This window comes from Branchiostoma lanceolatum, chromosome 17 (assembly GCF_035083965.1).
Source record: "Branchiostoma lanceolatum isolate klBraLanc5 chromosome 17, klBraLanc5.hap2, whole genome shotgun sequence".
NCBI classification, from domain to species: Eukaryota; Metazoa; Chordata; class Leptocardii; order Amphioxiformes; family Branchiostomatidae; genus Branchiostoma; species Branchiostoma lanceolatum.
This window is the reverse complement of record NC_089738.1, coordinates 16467038-16489807: the sequence shown is the minus strand read 5'-3', so window position 1 is coordinate 16489807 and position 22770 is coordinate 16467038. Positions and strand designations below refer to the sequence as shown.

General features: G+C 41.9%; 1 protein-coding gene across 1 annotated transcript in view; it reads left to right on the top strand.

Moving 5' to 3' along the window:
• The first annotated feature begins 2501 nt into the window (after nt 1–2501).
• The window catches only part of LOC136423232 (heparan-sulfate 6-O-sulfotransferase 3-B-like), a 43660-nt gene continuing 23391 nt past the window's right edge, over nt 2502–22770 (top strand). Inside the window, exon 1 of the mRNA XM_066411333.1 lies at nt 2502–3302. Coding sequence (XP_066267430.1) covers nt 2794–3302 — 509 coding nt within the window. The 5' untranslated portion in view covers nt 2502–2793. The remainder of the gene's footprint in view (nt 3303–22770) is intronic.

Below are 22770 nucleotides of genomic sequence, written 5' to 3'. Positions count from 1 at the left end.
AAACATTGTAAACTTTGCTAAAAGAAACCTTGCATCGCCTTCCGCACTGGTGTTCCAGTGTTGATTCCATGGTCAAAAGGACCCCATCACTAGACGCCCATTGCTGAAGAAAGTCGAGTCCTGGTTTCCCGGTGTTGAACGGCTTTGTTGCAATGCTGACTCTATCCCAAGACTGGAATACCAGCCATGATCAAGCTGTAGAAATGGAAAGGCGAAATCTACACCGGCAAATATGTGCCGTTAACCTGTGTGCAACAACTCTGTAGCCCATCAATTGATCAAAATGGCGCGCATGGAAACTGCATAATTTGTCATCTGACGAGGTGACTTGAGGGTAAATTTGCCAAGAAAGTTGACCCTGTTTGGTCAGTATTCCTGACGCCAAAACAGAGATAACCTGTAAGTGAAATAACTTGTGTTGAAAGAAAGTTTTAGATACAAACACCCTCAAACACACAAAACCTCACGTCGATTCGACTTTGTCCAAATGGATCGGTACCTGGAAAGGAGACTGGTCACGATTTTATGGCGTCTGATGTACATATTTCCTACTCCGTCTTACCACAAAAATGTCAATGGCAGAAGCAAAATTTTTTGAAGCAAAGGTTTTTGATAAAGGGTAAAGTAACGTTGGACGATATTTACATTTACTTGATTTCGTGTTTCGTTTTTCTCCTTATTTGTAGCATAGTAACGTTACAAGTTTCAACATTGAGAATCCAAATATGGTAGTAAAGTCAGAACTTTTGAATGAGTATGGTAACACCCCCCCCCCCCCCACACACACACACATACACACACACCAGCCCCTGGCTGATAGTGAAAACCCCTAACACGGTATCAATGGCGGCAACAACGGGTTATGGCAGGGCGGCCGTACGTACGGCCTTGAAGCAGTGAGCTCCACTCTCTTATGGTTCGTGAAAAAAAAGGAAATCTGAAACAGTCAGTGCGTGTTTAATGTGTAGGGATTAGCATATGTTTGTTGTCGTGACTACCCCTAGTACGCCTGTGGGATGGCTTAAGATATTGCTCGATTGGAATATTGATAAGACCGTGAGCAATGTTGTAGGTTGTAAGTTCGTTAACCGGGCATCTCCCTCTTTCATTACAGGGAAGCCTGTAATATAATAAAACACGAAGACGTTTGAGGTATACGACCAGCACACATGAAGTGCAGCAACAAAGGGGCACAGCCATAAGGTTCAAGTACCTCTGGCTAAATCAGGAACCAGGACTTATGCGTTAGTGCAAAAACAGTGAACAATAGAAACTCCCTTACGGAGAGGGTAGTCTCCAGCGAAACAGTTATAACGCTAACCAGTTCAAGTCTCAACTGGACCGACATTGGGAACATCTGATGTAACGTTACAAGCGCGACGGAAGCGAGTATGCTAGTAGACCAGTCCACAACAGGCGCTGCCTTCCTCGACTGAATCTGGTGTCAAGGTATGTACACCATGGGGTCATGGCTTATTCCACTCCCTGCACTTACCGTTCACTCCGTAGTCTAATGTTACCAACGACTACGAAAAAATGACCCCATTCTCAAGGTTTGGAATAGAATGGCCCTTATCGGACAAAGATTGGACCAAGACAGGTTTGCGGGCGTCATACATATTCGTCACTGGGGCATCCTGTTGGCACAATGGTGGTGCAATTTTAGTTCTACGTCGACAATCGTAGAGAAACAATTACTGAAAAAGATTACAAGAATGTACCCTAGCAAGAATGCATCCCTCGAAGACGATAAAAAGCTAGTGCCCTTGCCTTCATGTACGTTAATCATTTGAATAGTGCGGACCCCACTATTGGCTGGGAGATTTTATACGCTATTTTCGTCCACAAAGAGTACCATGAAACCATACGCCAACGCAAAAATTTCCGCGTGGTTGATTTCAAAGCAATTTATTCATTGATCACAGCCATTCAATTATTGATTAAGCAAACACAAAATGGACATGATACATCGTTCTTTAAAAAATTCATGAGAGTGATGATAACAATCATCATGATTATGATTACCGTAATCGTACGTACCTCTATCTCTGATACTTGTATCAGTCATTCCATCGGCGTAAAATAGGCTTATTATTAGTAATTTGCTCATCTGGTTTGCTTCGGCTTCTAGAGGTCCAACAGTCACGCCCCTTTCCTTATAATGGACTGGCAGTCATGGCAATTCACGTCATTAGGTTGGTCCCAAAGGCAAAGGACCTTACGATCGCGAAGACTTCCATCTAGCTCTCAACTGAAATCATCCAAACATTGTGTTACCGAGGTGCTTCTTACTGTAACTACATTTGCCTTCTAACGTAATTGCTCCCACACCCCTTTAGCCATCAATGGACCGCCCTCATTATCATCTTTAATGATTATTTGATTGATTCGCTGCGAAGCCGCGGACAAATATAGGAGAGATTCAAACGCTGGGAAGAATCCTTCCATACGCATATGGTAATGACTTTTAGTCCTGACCAATAGGAGACAAAGCCTTCTCCTGCAGCGATAGGACAGTCAGCACCACTTGCAGACTAAGACTCCAGTGGATGGTTGGGTTCTCGAAATATCACTCATTCCCTGTCCTGGCATGGCCGTGCGTGGTGTGTCGTTGTCATGTGTACATGGTTTAGACTCAAAATCCAAGCAGATGCGAGTCTGGGTGGCGGGGTTTCTGCGGCCACTCGTCCTGTAGAGAGAAGGTCGTCGTCGCTGCGGTAAAGAATCGGCGGTGAAAACCTCGTCACCCGTATACTGGTGGAGACAGACAAGGGTGGGGAAGGTTCTTCCACGATGGAGGTGCAGTGGTGGAAGACGGCAGTGGGTACCGGCCTAGGCCTGCTGGCCATCGGACTGTTAGCCTACCAGACCTGCATGGACAACTCCTGTATAGACCAGTCAGACAGCTTCTTTCTTACCAATAGAGAAGACCAGCCAGCGCCAGTCCGGCACGCCAGAGACCTACCGCAAAAGAAGTACACGTTCCGCCCGTCTACCTTAGAGAGAGATCTGGACTTCAACATATCCGGAACCGACGTAATAGTCTTCCTGCACATGCAGAAGACTGGCGGAACCAGCTTCGGTCGCCAGCTCGTGACGAACATGGACTTGGAGAGACCGTGCCAGTGTCGGCGGGGGCAGAAGAGGTGCCAGTGCTACCGCCCAGGCACCGACCGGGACATCTGGCTGTTCTCCCGCTTCTCCACCGGCTGGTCGTGCGGGCTGCACGCCGACTGGACCGAGCTGAAGGACTGCGTGCCCGACATGATGGACAAGAAGGAGAAACAGCCCAAGAAACGAAGGTAGGAACGAACACAAGCCCGCCTGAACAAATACCTACATGCAGTTGTCAGCTGAAATTTATATATGAAAGCCAGCTAATATTATAAGTGTCTGGTCCCGTTACTTTCAGTTGGCTTGATCATGTCTATGTGAGCCTTACAATTTATGGCACTTCTGAATGAGTTCAGGACGTAAACTCCCGACAGACAGCGTTCCCGGCGTAGACATGCCTTGAGGCCTTATATTCCAGCTAAGTACGTTATTACATTTACGGAAGAAAGCTGTTTCCGCAAAGTAATGCGACATTTCCCGGCAGTTAATATTCTGCAGTCGCAACTGACACGATCCAATTTCGTTTTTGCTGATTCTGCCAAAAGCATTTTGCCTGCAACAGAAACGCAATTAGGTGTTGGGTACAGGTAATTTCTGTGACGTTTTTATGATTCACTTTATCATCACACCCTGATTTGTACCAGTCCTGTTGTCATAGTTTCGTCACTACTCAAACATCATTCAGATTTTATTGTAACACATTGCGACGTTCATTCGCTTTTGCAATTTGACATTGAACAGCATGTTCCTAGCTAAAAACTTGAACGTCCTTGCAAGAGAGTTTTCAGTCCTCCGCTCTCTTTCCATTCAGTATGTGACCTTTCTTTCCTCAAGGTCATATCTTTTGAGATATATCTGCCTTATATAAATCTCACATCCATATAGATGCCCACAAAGTCAGTAATAACGGCATTGCCTGAAGACGGAATCGACCCATTCAAATGTTCGTAAAATAGATATCCATCGTATTAAATATGAAGGAAGAAGAAAATCCTACCTAAACGTTTTTGTGCACAGTCCGATGGTGATTCCAAACAGCGATCTCTTGAAAGGCCGATAGGTGGATGATTACTAATTCATGATTGGACCCTGCCTAGCCCATTGAATGGATCTTATGTATTTGATACAAATGATTGAAGACGTTTACTGTTCCATTTGTGCTAAGACGTCGTCTAAGCTACGCTAATGTAATCTTAGCGAGTGTCTATGTTCGGTGAATTGCCGGTAGGTCCTTCACCTGTAGTGTAGAGGGTGTGTGAAAAATGATACTTGAAAGACATATCTTCTTCGACATTTGTCATGTGTTTGAACTATTCTCTACAGGGAACGCCATTGGAGTTTGACATACTGTGTAGCCACCTTGATTTATCGTTAACTTTAGAAACCAGTCAAAATGTTTGTGGAACTACATATGCATCAGCGACACAAAGTACCATCGTTCTCAGGCCGAAAGAGACTCGAAGATGAATACCGTAACTGTCTAAAGTAAAGTAAACAAGTACTAGTGGTCTACAGACATATGATTCGTGTCCACACAGATTAAGTGAAACATGAAAGATGCACTGTCTGCACCGCAAATTGCCGTTCGGCTTCGTCATTTCATTTCCGCGAGTTCCTTGTCCTCCGGGAGTTCCGTATGGAGCAGTAACAAGAATGAGGAAATAAAATGGGGTCAGAGATTGTTACCCAGATTGCTGCTTGAAGAATGGATGCTTGAAGAAGCTGTAATGGAGTTTTCCTCTTTCCGTGTGGGCTCTGCGATGGTGTTTTCTGTTGGATAGGCCATTTGGCTGTCCAGTGATGGGGGTAATATTTCGTAACCCTTTTGCCCTGTTTGTTCAGAAAAGTAAATAGCCCGAGGGAAGCTTCTCGCCGAGAGACCATCGTCTAATGCCCCTATGAGCCCTTCTTAAACTGACACGTCTATAACCCGCGAAGATATTTGGCAGATAAATCTGTCGAAAGGGAAGTCTGCGAGCTCTTTTCAACAAACGAGTCTTTCTGGTACAGGAGCCAATTCGTTGGAGATGGCCTAACAAGTGAATGAAGGGTTTTTAATGCAGCGTTTTGTTTTAAACAATGCAGACGGAATTTGCCGTAATCTCAAACGCACAGCCGTCCTAAGGGGCGCTGTCTGAAGAGGTCTTGACAAGAAAAAAGGTCGAAACGTTCTCTACATGACTACTGTCTATAAATCCACATTCCGATGTGGACGTCCCATTCTTATAGCTACCATCAAGGTTTCCGTTATGTGAGAAAGGGATTTGCTCAAAAGAGGAACCCAGTCAATCGGCGATTGAAATGGGACGGCTTTGAGTGCATCTCTCCTAGATGTTGGTGTTTCGCCAAGTCATGGTCGATTAAGATGTGCTTCTCTAGTTTTCCGGACGGAGTTGACGTCTGAAAGAAGACGAGTTGTTGTGTCTACAGTGCATGTAGGTGTGCGTGGGCGTCTATACGTCCCTGTGGAGAGAGTTATCCTCTTTGATCTATGGCTCGCTCATGTCATATTTGTCTTCCGGAAGAGTGCTAGCCACACACTTTCGACATGTCATTTAAGAGTTTAGAGCAGCAGTCGTATTGATGAGAAAGATTTGATAATGAGCTCACCTTTGTGGGTTTTAAAGGGTTTCAAATCTGATGATTGATTTAACGTGTAAAGGCTCAACAGGCAGTCTAGACATAAAGTCCCCAAACTGCGTAGGCAACCGGAGCGATGCAGGTCGTTAGATTCCCGGGTTAGAAGAAATGTCGCTGGCACGCCCAATAGACAACTTTGTTGACACTAATTCAGGATTACATTGACTATAAAGTTGTACTTTAAATGTTGACATTGATACCATTGTCTGCAAATCGACCGTGTTGCACATAAGCACGCTTAGTCACGCACTTATTCACTCCAACTATTCAACCAGGCAACCGACTGGACGGGCAATTTCAGGACAAGTCAATCTAAAGCATTCCCGTCTATCTGAGCTCAAACTCTGTACAAATGACAGTAATTCGTTAAAAAGTTAGTTAAGAGAGGACTAAAACATTTAGCTTTCTCTGACGCGAAACGTTTCTATGCCTACTAATTACCTTGGAGTCACATTAACTAAATATTTTACTCCCTGACGCTATATCAAGGCTCCCATCAGCGAACCGTTGGCCTGTGGCATTGCGGGGGAGGGGGCTGGCAATCTCGAAAGCACGGTATGCATCGCAAGGCACTGATAACTATCAGGCGTTGGTGGAGCAAAAGGAACATCAATTTTGTATTCTCTACATCGGCTTCTAAAGATTCTGCCTCCTATTGCCACAGGAGGAGTTTTGTCCGACAGAATGCTTTTCTGCACGATGGAGTCTGAAATACCTTTATGGACCAAAAGATATGTTAGTTGTGAAGACCTGAAAAAACTTTATTTATTGTATTTCACCGTATTGAATCCGGAAGCATAATGATGATGATGATGATGATGTGAAGACCTGTTTTTTAAAACTTTGTTTATTCATGAGAAGTTCAAATCGGCACGCAGGCCGCTTTTAATTGAGGTCGTGAGGGAAGAGGTAAGGGTCAGATACAATATAACAGAGATACACAGTAATTTAAGTCCTAACTCTATGGAAATATATCATCAATTTAAATGTCAGCAAATTTCATGACATGATGTTTTCACTTGACAGATAAGTTCATATCTATATACATAGGGATTCAAAACAGGCGTCTGATGTTCAAAGCTTCTATGCATGGCATCTTACCTTGAAAATTCATCTGTGTTGGTACAGTCGAAAATTTGGGTTAGTCCAATTTTTGTGTTTAATTAAAACTAAAAAATTAGAGTTAGAACTTGTTTCAGCATGGCATTTTACGGTTGCTACAACTTTTTGCAAACCGTTTGAAGTGAAATGAATGGATTAGTTCGGCAATAAATCGATAGTAACCGTGTGACCATAGAAATCTATCATTGCTGAAACTCGACGCAGGACGGAAAAGCGATAGCCTTCTTGCTACAAGGCCATACGTAGATCATGTACCCTGCTGAAACTACGACCATTATATTCACCCGGCAAAGATCGTAGCAGAGAAAAATTGCGGATGTATTTCATACATACGCACAATACTTCTTCTGGGAAGCCAGCAAAGCCCTTCTTATGAACCACGTCCTTGACAATGGGAGGATTGGTCATAATAGCCAGGTTGTATGGGCCGTCCTCATGAATTCTTTATATATTGCTGAGCAATTATGCTGTGCGAAGAGGCCACTCAATGACTAATGCCCGGCAGAGGTCGTATTTCCACTTGAGAATAAATCTATACACTGCTCGATATACGTCTTATTTGTCGGAATGTATTAGCAAATGTGGTGGTCAGAATTGTGGAAAGTAGATGAATTTTAATGCAGTATGGCAGGATTTGATACTGATATACACATATTTCCATCTTGATACCGTTTTTCTGGGAATTCGGTAGGCGATCATTTGTATTCCATGTAGCTTTAATGAGGTACTTTAACGATTGAATTGCAACGTCAACTCTCAATTGGTCTGATTTGATAGCAGGGTTTGGCACCTGTACGAGAGGGACATAACGCCGTACCGGAAAGCACTTTATATTACTTACCTAAAAGTGTTCTGACATGGTATGCGAACAGGGTATCTATCGCGATACTCGTAATGCCAGGGTAGATGTAAAAGTGATCGAAATTGCATCTATTCTCAGGCTAATTACAATTGTTTGCTGTATTTGAGGAATAGTGGCCAAATACCTTTATTACCAACCACAGAAGTCGGAGCGCCGCTTTGGAAGATCACCCTTCGCCTGCATGGCCCATTAATTGATATGATGATAGGGAGTTCTGGGAAAATTACCCCTTAGAACATACAGGTCACCGTAGATAAGGTCACAGTCTTGATAATAGATGGCACCATCATGCACCTAGGGAGATAACGTTTTGGCCTGCCAATATAAAAGACCATAACCAGAAAAGACTTTGGCATTTTGATAAACAACTGGTAATTTAATCCACGCCCATCTTTATGTTGGCCAATGTTTCAACATGAGAATCACAAAGAGAGCTGTCTTGAAGATTACTTACATTTTCCTAGATGTAAATACGGGGGAGGATGCGGTCTATAATTTTGTCGTTAAGAGTTCCGGTATGGTATAATCGCATCTTACGAACTAGGCACCCATCTTGTGGGTTCTTGTTATCTCGTAAGGTGAAGTAACATTCATTGTATTGTAATTTTGTAAACATGTAGTGCACGAAATCAGCAATTATGTGTAATGAAATAACTCATGTTAGAATGATCAAAATAGGAATAATGTGATATATTCACGTTAAGATGTGTGATCCTGTCATTCTCTGCCGTCATTGTTTAAAACGTATTTCAATTTTGCAATATACCAAAAGAACATCATGGACAACTCTGTTGCATACATTTCAACTTTACGAGGTCAATTACCTATCAGGCGCCGTTTTTACTACCATCTTCATCAAGGATTTTAAATCTTCCAGGAATTCTACTTGCCTAAGAAGCTAATACTTTAATAAAGCATATCAATCATCTGCTGTAAATCTGATGTAAATGGATGATGCAGTGGTAATAGGTTCAGTCCTGAAGGTCTATGAATCTGCAAGGAATCGTCAGGGGTACCTCACAAGTCATGCAAAAGAGGGATACTTTAATAGAAGAAATGCGACCTTTCAAGACAGGAGAAATTATGTATTCCGACTACAGACAACCATGAATAAATCAACTAACAGAATGCTACCTAGAATAAACGCTATTGACAAAAAAAACACAGAGAATATATTAACATGTTCTACCGGTTTTTCCAGTTAGATGTACTATATTAGTTCTGCCAGCTCTATTTAATTCTAGTGACGCTGAAGAAGAGTGACGGATGTTACTCGAAACTTTCTAAAGTACATCTCCTAATTCCACCCAGTTGTAGAGTTTGTCTTGATATATTGTTTTCCTGGATGTCTAACCTTCTTCATAAACGTATAGAATACATTAGTAGACGTGGCCAGTCCTATAAATGATTGAACAGCGCGGGGCCCTTGGTACCCTGGTCTCGACTTCACAACGTAACGAGAACTACACAATCCCATAGCTCTCCTACTGCACAAAGTCCTCATGCGGTATTGATTGAGAAGTAAGTGTTCATTTGCTCGCATTCAGCAACCATTACGAGTCCAGAGCCCGGCCGCCCAACAGCCGATATTCAATTTCAGCAGGCTGAAAAGACGGGAGAAAGGCGAGTCCGTTTGAAGTTCTTTAAGGAAGTTCCCGGGTGAGCGGCGAAGATGTGCCTTCAGGGAGAACAGTCTTAGAAGAACAGAACGCAAGTCAATTCCCAAAGTTTAGCCAACGTTTGAACCCACATAAATCTACCACAAAAGGACACTGAAGAAACTTGATCTTTTTCCAAGAGATTTTGAAAGGCGGGTAACGAAGCTTCGAAGTAGCTCATCCAAAAGTGGTCAGGAAAAATGCACGTAAGGTTCATTAGTCGCTCCTATGAAATTTTGTTAACTTTCTTAAGAGAATCATCACACACAAATGAGACTCGGCGTTACAACAATGCTACATAGCAAGGGGAGATGTGTTTCAATCGTCAGTGCGGAATGAGTGAAGTACAGACTTTTGAGCACGCGTCCTATATGCATAACGTGACGTCACAGAGACAATGCATTTTTTTAAACTTTATTAACATACATGATAATACATAAAAATACATGGAAAAATCCTAACTAATTGTAGTGTTGATTGAAATTACAATGATGGCTTTAAATATTGTAATTGCTTATCTATTTCTATGATGTTCTTTGTATATTTATGTTTTCGTCAAAATGTCAAGCCGTAAACTCTTTAGAAACAGAGGCAGTCTATTGCTCATTCCTTAGTAAGGACTGGAGTTGATCAGTCGAAAACTTGGGTAAGTCCAAATACTTGTTTTGGAAATTGCAGTTTAAATTTGATGTAGGCAGAGTGAAGTAGGAGGCGAAGAAAATCGACCGTCGCAAGCCGATCGGTGAAGTATATACGTTAGTACCTTGTCAATAAATCTGAAAATGGTGAACAGGAACAAAACTATTACAGATTTCACAAATCAACATTGGAATTATAGATTGCACATACGGTAGTAACATTTCATAGACATAACGAGATCAAAGATTACATGCAAATACAAAGACAATCCATGCATGCCTTCTTGAATTTAGCTGTTTATTTACACACATACATACACACATACATACACACATACATACATACATACATACATACATACATACACACATACATGCACACATACATACATACATACATACATACATACACACATACATACACACATACATACATACATACATACACACATACATACACACATACATACATACATACATACATACATACATACATACATACACACATACATACATACAAACAAACGCTACTGAAAACATAGTAGTAAAATCATTCTTTATTCGGAATTGTTCGATTCTTCTTTGATTCGATTCTTGTTCGATTCGGAATTGTTCGATTCTTCTTTGCGAAGGTAAAAATGTAGAAGCTGCATTCGTGGAGACAAGAGCTGTACAGCGTACGTTTTGCCTCCCCCGCGTGCTCAATCAAATTATGCATTACTGACTCATTGGCGATCTTAATCAAAGTATCCCGCCCATCGTTCACAGGAAACTTAATTACCGTTCACCTAATGAAGACCACTTTAACTTTCAATTCTTATCAAACGCCGTTTGGTGCATTCCCGTTTCCTATCCGGCCGGCATCTCGTAGCCCAAGTGCTCCTAATTGAATTAAACGAGCTCGTTCTTTTGGGCTGGGCGTAGCAGCTTTTGAGGTGGCTGCAAGAACACTACTTGTGCTGAATATAGTGCATTTTCCTTCAAGTTCCTTATTATGACTCCTATGTTGGTGTCCTTGATTTGCATTTCAATTGAACTTAGCTCAAGCGTACACAGCATTTTTGCGTTTTATCAGCCAGTTCTTAATTATAATTCTAGAATCTTCTGCTTTGAGCTGTAGACATTTAATCGCCTATTTTAGAGGATCAGGAGATCCTAAAACGCTAGAGCTGTGATTCGCTAAAATGCAAATAGGGAAAACAACATGGCGGCATTCACAGCGGTGACGTCACGTGAAATCACTCTATGCACATAGGGGTACGACATATAGTTTAAAATCATCTATTTTAGTTTCAGTTTTATATATTCAAGCAGGAATCTCAGTACGCCCAATATACAAAAAGACTACTGAAAATCAGTATCTATTTTCTTAGCTGTCTACGCATCTATATTGATTTCAGTTGTATTCAGTACGTTCAACCAGAAATCTCAGTACGCCAATATCCAAAAGGCTACAACCTCTTCTAAAAAGAATCAGTAGCTATTCTCTTAGCTGTCTACGCACGTATCCGCAAGGCGTTATTGAATAGCCTACATCTAAAGCTTGGCACCTTTATAGACATGTGGGTGTTTGTGTGTTCGTCAATAGCCCTTGAACTGCCAGGGTCCATCAGGAAGCTAAATGCGCATGAAAGCAGTAGCGGCTATATGGTATGGTAATCGCACTACAACCAGTAATGGCAACAATGGAAGAACTTTTTTATTAGCCTTAAAACTTCTTTGCTCGGAGGTCAGACTGTAAAAATTGATGAGTTGGGAGTAGGAGCTTTCTTTTTACAGCTGGGTTTGTCGATGATGGTCTTTCAACTGATTCCAGTCGTGGCACGATGAAGTTGATAGGGCCTCCACCCCACTTACAGCTTGAAAGGCTCTCTCTGGTCGCTCTGAAAAGGCAAATTATGATGTATATGGGGTGACATCTCGGAGGTAATGGGGGCTAAATTGACTGAGCATCTCGGGCCCGGGGCAACGCTGGGCGAGGCAATGGGGTTATTGCAGTCAGTGAACGGACAGTTTCAGTATGGTGGTGTTCTTAATGGATTCCAGTTCGACATGTTTTCTTGAAAATTGCCACTTTTTAAAACTATAGCCATAGGGAATACTTAAACGGTCACCATCATGATGTAGACTCCAGTCAGTAGGATACTGTTGCAATCAAAGAACGGACAGTTTCAGTAAGGTGTTGTTCTTAATGGATTCCAGTTTGACATGCTTTATTCTTTAGAGAAGAAAATTGCCACTTTTTAAAACTATAGCCGTGGGAAAAAAACACGATCACCATCATGATGCAGTCAGAGAACATACAGTTTCAATAAGGTGTTTTTCTTGATGGATTCCAGTTTGACATGCTTTATATTTTTCTGATAGGGTAGAAACAGAGAATAGCCACTTTCTCCAACTATAACCATGAGGAAAACTCACACAGTCGCCATCGTGATGTAGGCTCTAGTCAGTAGAATACTGTTGCAGTCAGTGAACGGACAGTTTCAGTAAAGTGTTGTTCTTAATGGAATCCAGTTCGACTTGCTTTATTCTTTAGATAAGAAAATTGCCACTTTTTAAAACTATAGCCATGGGAAATACTCACACAGTCGCCATCGTGATGTGGACTCCGCTTAGTAGAATACTGTTGAAAAATATGTTCGCCCGTAGGACATATACACACATAGGAGATGTCGTCCAGCTTAAAAAACAAACAACTGGGGTCTTTTTTTCCAAAATGTAAGTAATAGATAAGAGAGATGAGGGTATCTGACATTGTAACATTTGCCTTTCATTTTGAACATAGTATAACTGTATTCGAATGAAAGCTCATCTGTGACGGCAATTGACGATGTAAAGATTCTATACACTATTTCCAAACACAGGTGCACAACCGTATACATGTGTACGAAAATAGCGTTTAAAATCTTTACAATGGGAAAAATTGTGATAACCTTTGCATGTGGTTACATATAGAGGGCTATCTATGGTATGGTCGATTCCTATTAGTGCCTCATCCAGCTGAAAACAATTGGACTTCTGCAGCAAGACGTGGCCATTAACTGTGTAGCTATCCTTGAGATGTCACGATGTTATGAATAATAGGATGGTTGGTAAACCCCATTAGATTCCATACTAATCTATGTAGAGTTGACACTTTTCAATATTGATTGCCCTCCTCAATAATAGGATAAATAGATTACGTATGGAATGTTTTGATATATGAATATTGCAAACGCACTGGCTTTCACTCAAGAGCCAGAAGAGTGCTAGCCTCCGTTGCAGACTCCTTCCGGCTGTTATCTTTTTCAAGTTACAGTTCTATTGTTACACTTTTTTTCGTGATGCTGGCCAGCAATACGAAAAAAATGTGATAATAAAACTGTAACTTGAAAAATGAAACAGCCGGAAGGAGTCTGCAACGGAGGCTGGAAGAGTGGCACTCCTTCAGCTAAGTATACAGGGAAACAAGGATGCGAATTCTGGGCCAGGCAGCTGCATACATGTGATGGTATATCGAAGGCCCGGAGGCCCTTTGGAATTTAAAATCTCGCCCTGGCAGACACCTGCTGTTGAGACAGCCTTAATCGATCCACGGGTGGTGATCCTTAACATCGCTTTGAAGCTCTTAGATACTGCTGTCAGTTACAACCCTTCCCCCATTACACGGTAAGCCCAGCTGTACTATCAAAGAGCCTTTCTCCCACTCCTCTAGTTTGACTGGATTACGTTTTTCAAGAGTTGGACTTGTCAAAGCCAGCTAGCGTGAGACCATTATACCGGTGGGCTTTTTGACGTGAAGGAAATACAAAGAAACCTTCTCCCGCTACTCTATTTTGACTGGATTACGTTTTCCAGAGTTGTACCCTTCAAAGCTAGTGATGGGCGCATTGGCGTTTATACAGGTGCAAGGAGGAAGAAATACAAAGTTGTCTGTCTAGCTCGTGGATACAAATAAGATATACAAATGGTACCATAGGGAAAACATCACCCATGACCATAAAAGACGCACCACAAACGGTCAAAGCTAAGACGTAGCCTACTATTCTGGTAATAACACCGTTTGAATCGTAGCAGGCCTTTGTCGTTTTACGCTTATCACTCCATGAAATGCATATGCTTCTCCTACGCAGAGCCTCGCCCGCGACCTATACAATATACTTTGGGAGGGTCAGCTTAACCGGGCCCAGGTTTCCACTTTTGTGGGCGTGGCATCTAATCAGTTGTAAGCCAATCATAGAATCGGATTTACCTAACGATAACATCTAGGCGATTCTCTGATTGGCTGACAGGTTAGAGGCTACGCCCACAAAAGTGGAAACCACAGCCCGGCTTAGTAGAGCCTCCTTAATGTATATTGTATAGGTCGAGGGCGAGACTGTGTAGAAGAATGCCCTGCCAGGAAATCACAAAGAATACGAGTGTCTTTTATCAGTATACAGTCTATAGACCTTACGTACACTGGCTGTATTATGTTGGCTCTAGTCTGCTCAAATAGAAGGAAAAAGTCATGCGGACGTAGGCAGAGTTTGCTCACCAAGACCTATTTAATAGGCCATGCCAACAAAAGTGGAGCCCAGTTTAGCAGAGCCTCCTTTATGCATAGTGTACAGGCTGCGGGCTGTATAACATAATGCCCTGTCAGGAAAACACCAAAAATACGCCTGTCTCTTATCAGTATAAACTCCATAGAATTAAAGTACACTGGCTGTATTTTGTTGATTTTAGTCTGCTCAAATAGAAAGAAAATTCAGCGGACGTAGACACAGTTTGCTCACCGAGACCTAGTTAAGCACGTAGCGAAGCAGTCAATACATTTCTTTAAAAACACAAGGGAAATAGTTTCTTGCACTCTGAATCAATTTTCCTGCGGCACTGCGATACAATTTACCGGTTTATAAGCAGTATTCCCCCATCGGACAAGATTGATCTTTGGTCTAACCATGTGCTGAGCAATCTGAATCTGCGCGGGACGGTTCATTTTCCGTTTGTAGACGCTGTATTGAAATTACGTATCCTTGCCATGGGGTATGAAGATAATATTGGATGCTTGGCGTACACTGGAAATCTACCGCAACTATCAAATGCTTAAGTAATTAAACAACATGTTTTTCTCTTCGAGGCATACTTCCTCGGAGCTATGTCGAAGTAGGGACGTGCAAATTGGTAAAAAAAATCTGCTCATTGAAATGGATAGGAATGCGCAACCTTTGAGTAATAATTGTACACACTGTGCACCTCCTGTTACAGTTCTGAATTGCCCAATTGGCCATTTTAACTGAAGACTCCAGTATACCTTCCCATGAAGTCCATTGCTTCAAGAATGCAATCGACATTATCATTACATTTTGCTACAGGTCATGCTTGTTGCCAAAGGAAGAAGGTAATCGAAACTTTATATTTAGGGCAATTTGTCTTGTAATTTTACGGTAATGGAAAATTCCTCCAAATTTTCCTTCCACTTCAGTCTGCATTTATACCAATCACTTCCTTCAGTCCCTGCAGAATTTTGTGTATTGGAACGCGTGCCCCAAGAGAGTGCTGCTATCCAAAAACACTGATTCTGATGATTAGGCACAAACGATGCCTATAATTGGAAGAATAAAAACTAAGTGTGGAACGTGTTGCAGTCTAGACTTGAGCAACACTAATGGCTAAATATGTGAAGGAACATTAAAGAATCTAATACGTCAGGTACTGGAGCATGCGCAGCACAAACAGAACCCTAATCGTAAAAATCCATCGCCCTATTTATGAAAGGATTTTTTTTTATACAGGGAACAAGGTTGCTATGCATTGAATAAGAACCCTTTCCTCTGTTGATCACCTTTTCAGTGATGTTTCCATGGACCACGTCGGTACTACCTTTTGCTAGGCAGCTCGCGACAATGGTGTTTACCACATCGGCTAGCTGTCGGATCCAGCTCCCCAAATGTGATGGCACTCCCATATCTGCTATCTGAGCATGATTTTTACCCCCGGGAAGCTAGTTAAAATGCCATATTTCCTTATAATCTGAGCACCTGTATGCGTAGTGCTAGAGTCTACCTCTCAAAGAAGCATTCAAGTTGATAGGGATTAAAACCCAAACTACATGTACCCCAGGAAAGCAACCGCGGCGCTGGAGATATGCAACAACATCAACCAGAAAACTTGCCGAAGCCCAACGTGGATGTTCTGCACCGATGTCAGAAAAATTCCCTTATCAACACGAACTGTCTCTAGGTGCATGCTCTCCTACAATGATAAATCTTATTTGTTGCATGTAGTAAGAAAGGTAATCATTGAAACTCTGAAAGGCCATAAATCTTACGGACGTCATACGAATGTTGTCACGAACAATATTACTTGGATGAATGCCGTCGTGTTGAAATCATAAGGGCCTGGGATTGCAATGTCTTCCTTTTTTCTGCCCTCCGTGCCTTTGAATGATGCTAGCACACAAATCAATGTATTTCTGTTCGACTTCTCTGCATTTGGTCTTTGGTGGGTGCAAAGACTGTCTATCGACTACGGTGTGTGTATGAGATATACACGTATACGTAGAGCAGGTAATTTTTAGCCCTCAATACCTCTGCAACTTTACAGACATCTCCATTGGCAGAGTCCTCGTCAGTTGTGGGATATTGGTACTGCAAAAGCTTCAAGTACGGATGCGAATACATCATTACCAATACTCATCATTATAGATATTGTATTTGAGAATAAAAGCTCCTTACCCAAGTTTATGCAATCAAACCATCAAATGAAAGGTTTGAACTTTGACCCATAGCAATTTGAGGTTGTATTGGCAAATAAACCAAACAGAATAAAAACAGACATCTGTTCTTTGAAATGTCGAAGTCTGTGTGATACAAAGTCTAGCTGTTCTGGGCCACAACGGTCCCTTCCCGCAGAGTTTGCTGACATAGACCTATAGTATTAGACTTACCAAGGCCCCCCCACCGACCGATGATGGTGATGATGATGATAGTATTAGTTTAAGAATGGGCGTGGTGAGTTTATGTTTTGGTACAGATCCGTCCACCCGAGGATCTCGTTGGCAGTCCGCGGGCGTCTCTGACTTAGTCAATTTATTCGTTGGTTAGAACATGGGCGTCTCCAACTTAGTCTTGCATGTGAATTGTGGGCGTCGGACTTAGTCGATTTATTCGTTGGTGAGTACACCCCTACCCCTTGGGAGGCCATACTATGTGGATTTAATCACAAGAAATGCACGGCCCTGATTGGACGAGGAAATAGCCATGTTTTTACTCTGGGAACCGTTAAAAGAACTGAAACACCAACGAGAGTCCTTTATGGAAGTGACCATGAAAACTCCACGGTCTGTCCGCTGTACATTGCCACAGCAGCGAGCTGGAGATAGGCCGTTAGCCAGGCTAACTGCAGGGTTCGTTCTGGCGCATAAAACTCGAGGACAAACCGAATTCGAACCATCGCGCCGAAACAAAATCGATATTGCTACATTCCTCCCATGTCAGGAAAGAAATTGATGTCTTCAAAGTTGTCTTGAGATGAAAATCAACGCGAACAAAATAAATCTCATACCGTGAAATGTTATATGTATCGCGACTATGCGGTGCCCAAAATCAACTGTACATGTGATACTCGGGGGTCCGCTTGTATGCCCCAAGCGTAGATTGCAACTGAAATGAAATAAAACAAAAAAGAGAGTAATACACATCATCTTCTGAAAGATCAAAGGAGTTCAAACTCTTGTTAAAAAATCTATGAGGGATAAACACAGAAGGCATGTTTTCATATCACGAAAACCATAACCATAACTATCATAGCCAAGATCATTTAGATAGCCATCTTTATGACAATCGTCATCATATTCCTTATCATAACCGTCATCATCATACCATAACCATCTATCGCACCAACCTCAAGATTAGCAAGAATGTAAGAATGGTATGTGTTGCCAATTTGAAGTTCATACTCTGCCTAGCGGTCACAGTTTAGGGTGATAAAAAATCGTTCATAATCGTCCTGGAAGATTTTGAATGATGGCATCCCCTTCTTCCGAAATGTCATCCAGAGCCTTCCGTACATCTTTCACCGGAATCTGTATTCCTTTAATGTCTTCTCTACCACCCACCGAGGTGTTTCCGGGGGTGAATGTGGCCTGTGGATAAGTCAGGGTGTAAATGATGCACGATGGACTTGCCAAGAAGCGATATCTTTTCGGATCGCTGGTACCTTCCGGTCGAGTTGTCAGTCAAGTGCGTGTAGATATTCTGCCTTGCGACACAGTGAGATAGTGTGAACTCATCGTGTACTGCATACATGAAAGGCAAACAGGCTTGCAGTGTGGAGATTCAAGCTGTTGATAAATGTCCGTATTTTGTGTCACGCACGTATATACACGAACCAGATGACGAAATATGGGAATACAGGGTTCATGACAATGCAGCCTCGTCGACCAAGGAAATGCTTTTGAGGAACTATATTACTATGATTAACTAAAATAATGAAGCTTTTTAATGTTAGTAGTTTATTCGTGGACTGTAATCTGTAGCCAGATGCCCATCACTACTTTAGCTCCAGTCCGTAAAAAAGGAGTTGATGTGGATAGGGACAACGGACTGGAGATAAAATGGTGATCAAAATGGACATGGCCCACGGACGTCAGCTAAAATGAGGATGGATTCTCAGGCTGTGTTGTCTGCCAAACGTCCAAACAACTTACTAGCTATAAAGTTTCTTAGCATAGTAACTGTTATCTATTTTGGCACTTTCAAAATATTCTGCGGGGCAGTAAACTCCCATGGACTCTTATCGAGTGGCCATGACACAGGTGGCTATCTACCTCTCTTCCGCACCCCATAGCGACGACTATTTATCATGCGTGATCTTCAATACTCAAGGGCAACTTGCCGGTAACATATTCTTCAGGGTCCACAAGAAAGGACACAACAGAAATGCAGTAGATTGCTGCTTATACACACCAATGTAACGACTCCATGGCGCTTTGCTCTGCATCTAAAAGTGTTGTAATCAATTACCTGGGATACGCACTTCATGTAATCTGATCTTTAATCATTCGTAAAGGTTACTTTAAGTAAAGAAATTGAATATTTACGCTTTACTGTGTGCTTAAGGATCGTATTTCGTGCAGTTATACGAACACTGTTGCGGCTTCTTAAAGGCCAAATGGACTGTCAGTACATGATGCATGGTCCCGGGTCGAGTCCGCCTTCTGTACCGCACACTTTTATAATCACTCTCTCCCCACCGCCCCCACCGCAGTCTGTCTTTAACTCAGGCGCCTCGAGCAACACAGGGACGCCGACAACAAAGACCGACTTAATAGCGTCATCACTTATTCATAAGTCAAATTACAGGTATGCATGTGGAGTGGCGGAAGTTCAGGCGCCTGATCTGAAGGATAACACCAAGCTAGAGTCGTTAGCCACCGTTCGTAAAGTTTCTCGTCTGGCAAAGTTAGCGCTCAAAGAATCGATGACTGCAAATCTTTGTTGCATCATGTTTAAAGAACGGATGCCTACCAGAAGAAATGTTGGTCAAACGCGCTAGACTCATAGTTGCTTGGAGAGGGCGATGCAGAAAGAGCTGGCAAATGTTCCCTCTTCTCCCCATAAGAAAAAGTAATGTTAGTAGTTCGGGGTCGTGTTAAACCGTTTGACACAGCCACTGGTCTGCGAAACTATTTCAATCAGTCTTCACACACATGGTTGAAACTTGTGAAAGTTATTTTTGTTTGAACGTAATGTGTATGCTTGTATGTCGTCATGATGATGATTGCGGTGATAGTATCGTATTTTACGTACTGCGGTCTTGTATACTCTAGGGCTAGTTTTGGTCTCTACTGATTGTGTCCATGGGATGCTCCTATAGAAACAGCTGCAGGAGGCAGAGATTACCATAGTCTCTGCTTGACGTAAGTGAGAGCAGCACAGTTCAAATGCAGCGTTGAGTCGACAAACATTTATGACGAGGAATTGGCTGACTGTAGAAAGACTGAGTATAAGGCAACTACAGCATGTTTCAACGACTGCAGAAGTAAAACACAGATGATGATGATGACAAATGTAGCGCAGAGGTAACGTACATTTATGAAGAGGAATTGCCTGACTGAAGAAAGACTAAATAGAGTGAAACTACAGCATGTTCAATGTTTCAACGAATGCAGAATCAGAACAAAGATGATGATGAAGATGACGACGACGACGATGATGATGATGGTGGTGATAATGATGGTGATGATGATGAGTTGGCTGAATGAGTACATGTACATCCGTCAATCAAAATTGCGTCTTTGTCCCTTAGACAGCAGCAACTCTGTTGATTCGACCAACAACCCAGAAAGAGGCCAGAACCCGGAACATGGAGTCAAGAAGAAGCTTACCCATGAAAATCCTTTGGTGCAAAGTCTGCAACAGTATTCTAAGTCTGGGAGAACTTAAACACCTACTAAAACAGCTGGCGCCTAAACAGTTGATTGGTCCCTGATACAAATTGGATTAAAGACTAATGACCTCCACAATTAAGCACGGCTATTTCATTGCTGCAGTAATTAAGTTTATTTCACACCTCCTTTATCTTACGAAGACATGATGCGTTTTCCAATGAGGAGGAAATGCCGGGATTTGTTGGAGCATGCAAGATCAGTATGCTGTTGGTGTCCCTGATACACTCCACCCTTTTGTGTACCCACTGCTTTAACGTATGAATATGTATGATGCATCTTTAGAATGATTAATCTCTCTGGCATTCTCATGTTTTAAGGATGCAATGGTATGTCGAATAAACTTAACTACACGGTAAGACTGAACTGAAGGACTCAAGAAAGAGGTTGGAGCTGCATTCATGTTTTTTTATCACATTGGTGATGTGCCCTGGCATAGGTGTTCAATAAAGGTAACTTTTGGCTCATTTAGTTGGCATTCTGTCAGTGTGTACGAACGTGGTTCGTCATGCAACTTCCTCTGTAATCTCATGGCTTTCTATGTCATCGATTTTGAGAATACCTTGCGTGCGGGTGGAATTTTTGTTTTGTTTTTGTGTGATAAAAATCACAGGGATACGCAACGAGCTGCCTGTTGGAAGCCTGTTTTCTGAGAATGAACTGCCTTTGTACTGTATCTGCTCGGGTGATTTACTCCCATCCTTATCACACACTGCAGGCCGGTCTCCATCATTAATTCTCACCGTCTCAAAAGAGACATAAATCCTTCTTAGCGCTCTCCTAAACGGTCAGAACAAAGTGATCTCTGCTTGAGATCAATGCAACTTTGTCTTTCCTCAGCGACGTTAAAATTCCCCCAACGATCTCAACCTGCCATTCCGTAATCCAGATTAAATGTGGCTCAGGAAAAGGCTGGATTATAAAGATTAGGTGATACTGGATACTTTGTGGGCCAGTACACGGTTCAAAGAAATCTTGCGGAAGGTCGGGTAGTAAGATGCCAAGTGGTAGTGTAAGTATCCACATGGGGCATTGTTATACACCAGACTGACGTTACCATAATCCACTTCAACAAGTCGATGATTTATATGCGGATTTGCTCCTATAAATTATTAAGGAGGAAGTGGGAAACAGAGTAGAAGATGGTGATGTTGCAACAGTTCCATCATACAATTGATACGCTGTATGGTACTTTTATTTAACGTGTTAAGATAGATACAGAGACAATCAAAAATAGGATAACGGATACGAGCAGTGAATGTTGTTAACTATCATGTTATGATACTGGAAAATAAAAAGGATTTGATTTGATTTAAATCGAAGAAACGTTTCATTTGTTCATCAGCGATAGGTATTGGGACACTGTTTCAGGTTTTGCAGATACAGCATTGAAGTTTCGTAAAATATCGTCCTTGTGCAAGTTTCTGAGAGATGAAGACCATGTGGAAGTAGGCTACCCCCAAAACTGGACACCACTAACAATTGACTTTTCTTTGGTGAACTAAAACATCTTTGATAATCATCTTTAATAAGGAATAAGTCTATTCACGTGGTTTATTGCATATTCTTGCCCGTAGGCTAATCAAAAGTAACGTTATAGACAAAATGAATAAGCAGAGAACAATGTGGACATGTGACTACTCCATTTACGCTACATATCTGACCCTGGTTGTCAAATCTTTATTTGTTGGGCTGACTTCTTCTGGAACCAATGGAAGAAGAAAAACAAGAGGAGTATCGTTTTCATCTGAAAACCTGGAAAAATTATAAGGCATTTTTTTGGTTTCATAACTAGTATGGATTTCCAGTTCGTACGATCTGATACAGCCCATGAATTCATTACTAGTATTCAACAACAATCAATCCCTCCTGTAGGCACCTATTAAGGGTAAGAATGTTTGTATGGAATAGGACCTATCGTTGTGAGAAAAGAGGTCAAACTTTGATTGTGATAAATGTTCTTCACTGCAAGAAAGTGGGGAATAGTGTATCAATTTGTCACCTGTTCTTTAATTCATTAATCCTATAAGCCTTAAAGTGTGGGTAGGAAAGGCGGAGATTGATGCTCCTTACCCGTACTGCCTTCTGTCTGATGTATGTGGAACTTCTTGGGAAGATCAAGGCACTTACTCTTGATTTTCAGCTGGTGTCAGAAGAACTTCTGTTGAAAGGATTTGTAAACACTGCACGTCACACGCGATGGAAAACGATCGAGATTCATTTCATCCTTAACATTAGCTCAAACAATAAAATGTAGTTGACTTTTTGCCATCAACCTTGTCTTGACTTTGTGTTATTTTGTTTACTATTGGCAATTTGACG